At 37.3% G+C, this 8843-nt stretch overlaps 2 protein-coding genes across 2 annotated transcripts in view; both read right to left on the bottom strand.

Moving 5' to 3' along the window:
* The window catches only part of ABHD17B (abhydrolase domain containing 17B, depalmitoylase), a 584428-nt gene that overhangs the window by 529939 nt on the left and 45646 nt on the right, over positions 1 to 8843 (bottom strand). The window lies entirely within an intron of this gene.
* Positions 2075 to 2587, bottom strand: LOC126004568 (elongin-C-like). Its single transcript, XM_049770998.1, has one exon. It carries the CDS (start codon positions 2431 to 2433, stop codon positions 2086 to 2088), a length of 348 nt encoding a protein of 115 aa, XP_049626955.1. The 5' UTR covers positions 2434 to 2587; the 3' UTR covers positions 2075 to 2085.

The raw sequence follows: 8843 nt of genomic DNA, 5'->3' as shown, positions 1-8843 counted from the left end.
AACTTTTAGGATAACTGTATATAAAAATAATTTTGGGGGGATTGGACTACCCCTGATGGTGCCCAGGGCTTATTCCTAATTCTCACTCCTGGCAGGCTTGGGGACTCTGAAATGCTGAGGATTGAACCCTGGTTGGCTGTGTGGAAGGCAAATGTCCTCTCTGCTGTACTATTACTCTGGTTACTTAAAAGCAGAAGGTATTTAAAGGGATAAACTGGTCATATAAGCTGGGATTCGAACCACCATTGTTCTGCATGCAAGGCAAACACCTTGTCTCCATGCTATCTCTCCGGCCCACTGGTTATATTCTTGATAAAGAATATAATAGACCTGAAATCCTTTTGGCCTTGGGTTTGATTATAGACTGGAAAGTGAAAATTTTGATAATATTTAAAACTAGGACAATAGGTTTCTTACTATTTCTCTGCCTTTATTTTTCCAACCATTTAAATATGTATCAAAGCATTTTTTTCTCTCCTTGCAGAAAAATAAATCATTAAAAATTAATTTGAAGATGTAAATTTGGACGAATGCTGTTTAAAGAGCTGAGCCATACACTGTTTTTACAGTGTGTTCCTTTCTTCTGGCACAAGTACTCTCTCTTTTGGGCATAACATTTCTCATTGGCACAAAAAAGACCTATGGCTCTGATGAGGATTAAGAGAGAAATTATGAGCCATGTTCAATTTAGTAAACCAAGAAACAGGCAAAATTAAGACAGGTTTTATGAAAATTCCCTTTCATACTTTCTTAAAATTAAAGAGATTGAATTTTCTTAAAGGCATAAATACACATGAATACACAAGAATTACTTGTTAAAAGAACCATAAATAGGAAAAGGAGAAAGGTGGTAACTTGTACTAATTTGCCTTCTATTTATTTATTTTGGTTTTGGGCGTCACACTCCGTGACACTCAGGGGTTACTCATGCAAGGCAAAAGCCCTATTGCTGTGTCATCGCTCTGGCCCCAGCTTTTAAACTTTTTTTTAAAATCAATATCTTTATTTAAGCACCATGATTACAAACATGTTTAAACATGTTTGTATTTGGGCTTCAGTTATGAAAAAGGACACCCTCCTTCACCAGTGCGATATTCCCACCACCAATGCCTAGCATTTCTCTCCTCCCCCACCCCCTGCCTGTATTCCAGACAGGCATTCCATTTCTCTCATTTAACTTTTTTTTTTTTTTTTTTTTTTTTTGGTTTTTGGATCACACCCGGCAGCGCTCAAGGATTACTTCTGGCTCTATGCTCAGAAATCGCTCCTGGCATACTCGGGGGACCATATGGGATTCCGGATTCGAACCAATGACCTTCTGCATGAAAGGCAAAAGGCTTACCTCCATGCTATCTCTCCGGCCCCTCATTTAACATTTTTGAAGTTGGTTTTTTTTTTGTTTGTTTGTTTTGTTTTGTTTTTTGTTTTTAATTTTGCAGGGAAGGTGAGGTTTAGGCCACACCCAGCAGTGCTCTGGCCTTAATCCTTTTAGCTTTGTGCTCAGGACTTGGCTTTGTGATTGGAGATGCTCTGGAGGACCATATAGGATTCTGGGACTATAACATTAAATGCCTAAATAAATACTAGTTGAGAAAATTTGTGGATACTTTCTACCAAATTCTTTCAAACACATTGTTATTTTTTGTTTGTTTGGTTTTTGTTTGTGGTTTTCGGGCCATGCCTCATGGCGTCCAGGGGTTTTTACAGTTCTGTATTCAGGAATCACTCCTGGCAGACTTGAGGAATCATATGGAAGTGAACCTGGGTCAGCTCTGTGCAGGAAAACAGCCCTATCAGCTGTATTAACACTTAGGACCAGGATATTGGTTTTTTTGTTTTTTTTTTTTTTGTTTTTTTTTTTTTTACTAATTGGCATATTTATTTATTATCAGTTTGTAAAATTGTCCTTAACTGATGTAGCAAACAAATGTCAGCTCTGACTGCTATGCAAAAGAACAAAAGATAATCTGCTATGCAACGAACGGTAAAGTTCAGATTGCACACAGGCAACATGCTATATATGAAAAGTTACTAACTGAACTACGGTTATTAAATACTGGAAAAAAGTTAACAGTTTATTATAATTTATTTTATTGAACAATCTAGGAAATTCGCAGCCATCAGCAGTTCCAGTGCAATTTCAGGTGCAATTGGGAATTCAGGAATCTCGGTTGAGCTGTTAGTGTAGCGGACCTTGTAGGTAAAATACATGCATACTTTGGATAGAACATGTGAAGGGATCTCTCTAAAATTGACTTCATTGGTTTCATTTTCAGCAAATTGACCCGGGCCACTCAACATGGCTTTTATTGTTCCCGATGTTAATGCATGTTCTCTTTTTACAATAAATTCGTGGCCATCAGAGGATATTAATTTGACGTACATAGCATCAGGGCCTTCACAGCCACCATAGGTTTTCTCTTCTCCATCCATTATGTTCTTAGGAAATTCTACTTCACTTCCAGAGGAAATTCAGTAGTAGCTCTGGAGCTCCGCAGCCACGGAACCAGCACCCCGGTGCGCAGCAGCCCCAGCCCCAGCCCCAGCCCCAGCTCCAGGGCCGCCCCGCTATCCCCAGCGGCGGCGTCGCGACCAGGATATTGTTTTTTAAATAAATGAAAACAATTTTCATTTCAAAATTATCTTTTGAGAACTAAGTCCCCAAATAATTTGATCAAGTTAACATAAATTATAATATATAAACATAAAAACTTATGTTTATGGAGAGAATCATGCTGCTTCAAAATCTCTACTTGCCTGGAGGATGCATTGTCCCAAACTAAAATTGTAATTTAAAAAATTATTATTACCCATGAAAATTATTATGAAATTTCTAATAAGTATTTTTGCGAAGTCAATCTGATATTCTATTAATAAAGACTAAAATAATTTAGGAACTGTTTATTTTTTAGTTCCGTGAACTTTTTTTTAAATAACAGGAATGATGAAATAGCTTAATTTCCCAAATATTACTCTTTTTTTTGTTTTGTTTTTGTTTTTGGGCCACACCCGGCGTTGCTCAGGGGTTACTCCTGGCTGTCTGCTCAGAAATAGCTCCTGGCAGGCACGGGGGACCATATGGGACACCGGGATTCGAACCAGCCACCTTTGGTCCTGGATTGGCTGCTTGCAAAGCAAATGCCCCACTGTGCTATCTCTCCGGGCCCATTACTCATTTTTTTTTTTTTACCGTGTTCTTTAGAGAAATCACATCTTCATTGTTTTAGTCTTAATCATAAAAATTGATAATAATATAAATGGTTGTATGTGAGTTAGCTCAAGTTAGTGAAAATGGCACTCCTCCAACTAAAGAAGATAAAAATGTTGGATTGCTGAGAAAAAGATCCACATGGATGCACTTTGATTTCCTTATCATTCAATACAACTATAACCTTAAAAAACCAATTATCTCTTCCACCAGTTTGTAAGCAGAACTGCCTCCAAGTAATGTCACAAAAAAAAAAAAAAACAATCCAAAGGGATTCACACCTTGCCTTGAAACAGTAACTATTATTTAAGAGGTAATTATTTACTTATTATTCTAAATAAAATTTATAACAGAATAAATTTGGCCTATCTTCTTTGTTTGTTTGTTTTTTCTTCAGTGGTCAAGGGAAGAAAAATCTACTGCTTTCTAATCACCTTCAGCTGTAAAATAAACCTTTTATAGATTTTAAAACTACATAGTACAATTGGGAATTAACACTCGAGTTAATTTTAGAAGTTTTTCTCCTGGGGCCCGAGAGATAGCATGGAGGTAAGACATTTACCTTGCATGCAGAAGGTCAGTGGTTCAAATCCCAGCATCCCATATGGTCCTCTGGAGCCTGCCAGGAGCGATTTCTGAGTGTAGAGCCAGGAGTAACCTCTGAGCTCTGCCGGGTGTGACACAGAAACAAACAAAAAAAAGTTTTTCTCCCAATACTTCTTTTAGATAAGACATTTGATGTTTAGATACTGTCCTTAGGATCATAATCATCACTGATTTTAGACTTTTGGGTTAAATTGTTACTTTTTGGTATTGTCATTTCATTGCTCAACTGTTGCAAGTAGTCTACAGATAAATATGCATTTCCTTTCTTTTAGGGGGGTGTCACAGTGCTCTTGCTGGCTCCATCAGGGATTACTTCTGGAGGTGCTCATAGTCATACATAAAGAATTTTTATTTTTAAAAGTAAAGGTCATTATTAGTCACTTTCTACAGTCAATTGCTTTTGTATTAAATGCCTTTCAAAATTAGTTTTGATTTATGTAAATTGCCCCAAAATCTTATTAGATGATTTATATAGTCTCAAAATGTCCATTTTAAATCATTTTTTTAGGGGCTGGCCACATCCTTCATAGTGAAACCATGGGTTTTGGTCTTTTTCTGCATGATTTTCTGAGCAACAAACCAGGAGTAGCCTCAGATCTGCTGGGTATGGCCTCTTCACTCTTCTAATTAGTCTACTAAAGAAAATAAAAAGAAAATAAAGAAAATAAATTCAGTAACTAAGAGTTAAGCAGAGTGGGCTGAGATAAAAAAAAAAAGACTCATTCAAAGCCTTATCTTTTTTATTAAGAAGCAAATTAGGATTCTTTAAGAAAAACAAACTAGGCTCCCAGGGGGCACAAATGTGCTACTGCAGATTATAAGGGAGGCAGTTGGTCTCTTGTAAAATTTTAGAAAAAAAGAAAAAGAAAAACAAACAGAATTTCTATATGAGTTCTAACCTTCCCTATCAGGACATCTTGGGTGGACATCAGGACATCAATACATCTCACTTATTTATGTCTAGTCATGATCTAGACATAAAGATTGAGATAACAATATTGGCAATAGTATGAGACTGGAGATCTATGTACAACATGCAAATTTTCTTCTAGCTGCTCTTTACCTACTGGCAACACTGTGATAGCTCTTTTTGTTTTTAATTTATACCAATATTTTAATGACATGTACCATTGAATAAAAGCTTTCAAACATAAACCCTATTAATAAAATCAAATAAATCTTTTACACAAAAATTACCTACTCTGCAGGTAGGTCAGGGAAAAATAACATGAGCTTTACTGCTGAGCCACATCTCCAGGCTCTTCCTTATTCTTTATATATATATCTTTATTTAAGCACCATGATTACAAACATGTTTGTAGTTGGGCCTCAGTCATAAAAAGAACACTCCCCCTTCACCAGTGCAACATTCACATCATCAATGCTCCCCATTTCCTTCCTCTCCCACTCTGCCTGTATTCGAGACAGGCTCTACTTCTCTCACTCACTACTATTGTCATGATAGTTGTTATTTCTATAACTGCACTCACCACTTTTTGTGGTCAGCTTCATATCTTGGCTGGTCCTTTTATCTCTAGTCTCTGGTTATTATTAAAATAGTATATTTTCTTTTCTTTTTTTTGGGGGGGTCACTCTCAGGGTTACTCCTGGTTACTCCTGGTTCTATGCTCAGAAATCATTCCTGGCAGGTGAGGGACCATATGGGATGCAGGGTTTCGAACCACTGTCCATCCTGGATAGGCTGCTTGCAAGGCAAATGCCCTACTACCGTGCTATCTCTCCGGTCCTGTCTTTTATTTTTCTTAAATCCCATAGATGAGTGAGACTGTTCTGTGTCTATCTCTTTCTCTTTTACTTATTTTACTCAGCATAATAGTTTCCATGTCCAAGTTTTTCAGCCATTCTTTCATCAAAACAGAGTGGAATGATATAATTACACTATTCAGAAACAAAAAATGTCAGTTAAGAATGCCGAACAATATTGTTTCAGATAATAGAGAATTAGGAATGAATAGAGTAAAAATATCATCAGAAAAGAAGAAAGAAGAAATATTTAATGAAGATAATGAAGGTAGGGTTGGAGAAATAGCATGGAGGTAGGGAGTTTGCCTTTCATGCAGAAAGATGGTGGTTTATCCTGGCATCCCATATGGTCCCCTGAGCCTGCCAGGAGCGATTTCTGAGTCAGAGCCAGGAGTGACCCCTGAGTGCTGCTGGGCGTGACCCCAAAAACAAAACAAAACAAAACAAAACATAACAAAAAAACTAAAAAAGAAAAAAAGAAAAATAATGAAAGTAATAAAAAATGATACAAAAAGTCAGAAAAGTCAAGAGCTTGATTTTTGAAAAGATGAATAAATGTTATAAATTTCTAGAGCCAGAGTGACAGTATAGCAGGTAGAATATTTGCCTTGAATATAGCTGAGCTGGGTTAGCTCAATGGCATCCCATGTAGTTCCCAAAGCTGAGCCAGGAGAAAGATCCTTGAGTACAAAGCAAGGAATGTCTTCAGCACTGCTAGCTAGGTGTGATTCAATCTCCGGGTGTAAAGCCTCCAACTGATTGAATCGGGCTTAACTATGTTATGGATAGAAATACATTATTTTTTGTTTCTCTTTAGGGTAAGGGCTGATTGGTAACTACACCTGGTGGTATTCAGTTGATCAAGACTTGTCCCTGGCTCTGTGTTCAGGGATTACTCCTAGTGGTGTTGGAGATTGAATTTGGGTTGGTGATTTACAATGCTGTATTGTCTCTTCTGTTCATTAACTTTAAAAAGTTACTGTATTTGCCGGTGTATAAGACAACTGGGCGTATAAGATGACCCCCTAATTTTGCAGTTAAAACATAGGTTTAGGCCTATTTTTACTGTATCAGACAGAACGTTCCTGTGCTGCAACTGTATGTACCACAATGAGCCAATCACAAGCAAAGGTTCAAAGGTTATACTGAAATGACTTCCTCTCTGACTCTGGCCAGTCTGAGCAGACTTTTTACAGTGTAGATTCGGTCCAGAACATTGTCTAATTTGCATGCATAAAAAGCCTGCTTGGATTGGCTGAGTCAGAGAAGCGGTCAGAGCAGCCTTGCAGTGATTGGTGAAGGATCGAGTTGGAAAATTCGTTTTGTGGCAATATTCAGACAATTTTCGTTTAGTGGCATATTGAAACATTTTTCGGGATATACTCGGCATATAAGATGACCCCGATTTTCGGTTGACTTTTTTTTGTTTCAAAAGTCGTCTTATAAGCCGGCAAATACGATACTTATAGGGGCCGGAGAGGTGTCATGGAGGTAGGTCATTTGCCTTGCATGCAGGACAGTGGTTCAAATTCCGGTATTCCATATGGTCCCCCAGGCCTGCCAGGAGCGATTTCTGAGCGTAGAGCCAGGAGTAATCCCTGAGTGCTGCCGGGTGTGAGCCAAAAACCAAAAAGCCAAAAAAAAAAAGTTACTTATATTTAAGAATATTTTCACAACAGTATCTAGAATGGTTTTGATCAAACAATTGTGTTCCATAGCTTAGTCAAACTGTCACATAAAATTACTATGTATACAGCAATTATGTATATAGATACATAAATATTATACATCTATCTGTATAAATGAATACATGTGAAACTCATGAGGCACTTTTTATTAATTCTGTCAACTTTATTTTTTTTATTTGGTTTTGTTATGAGGTAATATTTGATAGTGCTCAGGGCTTATTCTAGGCTCTATGCTAAGGATCACTCCTGACAGAGCTTGGAGGATCATATAGAATGCTGAAACTGAATTGGGTCAGCCACAAGCAAGGTAAGCACCCTAGTCACCATTTAATCCATTCTACCTCTTTGGTATCCACTTCATTTTTTTTTTTTGTTTGTTTGTTTTTGGGTCACACCCGGCAGCGCTCAGGGAGTACTCTTGGCTCTACACTCAGAAATCGCTCCTGGCAGGCTTGGGGGACCATATGAGATGCTGGGATTTGCAAGGCAAACGCACTACCTCCATTCTATCTCTCCGGCCCCTCCACTTCATTTTTAAAATTTAAAGGTTACAAGACTTTAAAAGAAGTGTTGAAGGCACTATTTGTATTTGGATGAGGTTGTAAAGGTGGGGCAAGTCTGATACAGATTTGTGTCCTTGTAAGAAAAAATTTAGCAAATTTATAGATAATCTTTTTTCTTGTGAGGTAGGATTGGTGTGCAAATATTGTATGTATAAAATTTAACGATGAATAACTTTGTAAATTACAATGTTTTACATAAAAATGTTTAATAAAGAAGGAAAGCATAGTTTATTTTTTATTTTACTCTCTCACCTTCCAGAATATTTTAACTCCTTTTCTTTTTAATGTTGCTTTCTAATTTTGTCACCTAGAACATATTTTGTCCCTAATTTCTGTGACCTTTTAATGTCTTTTTAATGATCTTTTTAATATCTTGAAAATGGCATAAAAAAAGAAAATGGCACGCAAAAACTAGTGCTTGAAAGATGCTGATACAGAGGATGTCTATTAAATACAAATGCATGAGAGATGGATTCAAATAATGAGAATGCCACAATTTAAGACTTTAAATTCCTGGTGATTAAATGAGACACTATCACTGTCCAAGTTTATCTTCTGGGTTCTGTCATGAAATTCACTGAATCTCATTTGTTTAATCAAGAAACATGCATTAAATGTGTATTACCTGCCAGTAAATAAAGCACTTTATTTATTTATTTTTTTTATTTTATTTTATTTTTTTTTGTTTTTTTGGGCCACACCCGGTAACGCTCAGGGGTTACTCCTGGCTATGCGCTCAGAAGTTGCTCCTGGCTTGGGGGACCATATGGGATCGAACCACAGTCTGTCCAAGGCTAGCGCAGGCTAGGCAGGCACCTTACCTTTAGCGCCACCGCCCGGCCCCATAATTAAAATAAATGTTGCTTTTGGGGAAAATAGGCTTTTGATAGGTTTGCACAATGGTGTAGTATTTGATATTTTTATTTTTTGGTTTTTGAGTCACACCCGACAGCGCTCAGGGGTTACTCCTGGCTTTATGCTCAGAAATTGTTCCTGGCAGGCTCTGGGGACTAT

The sequence above is a fragment of the Suncus etruscus genome, chromosome 3, assembly GCF_024139225.1.
Source record: "Suncus etruscus isolate mSunEtr1 chromosome 3, mSunEtr1.pri.cur, whole genome shotgun sequence".
In the NCBI taxonomy this organism is placed as follows: domain Eukaryota; kingdom Metazoa; phylum Chordata; class Mammalia; order Eulipotyphla; family Soricidae; genus Suncus; species Suncus etruscus.
This window is presented reverse-complemented; position numbering and strand designations above follow the sequence as displayed.

Bases quoted from the DNA above. Each gene is read 5' to 3' on its own strand.
- LOC126004568 (XM_049770998.1), bottom strand. From the start codon at position 2,433: ATGGATGGAGAAGAGAAAACCTATGGTGGCTGTGAAGGCCCTGATGCT.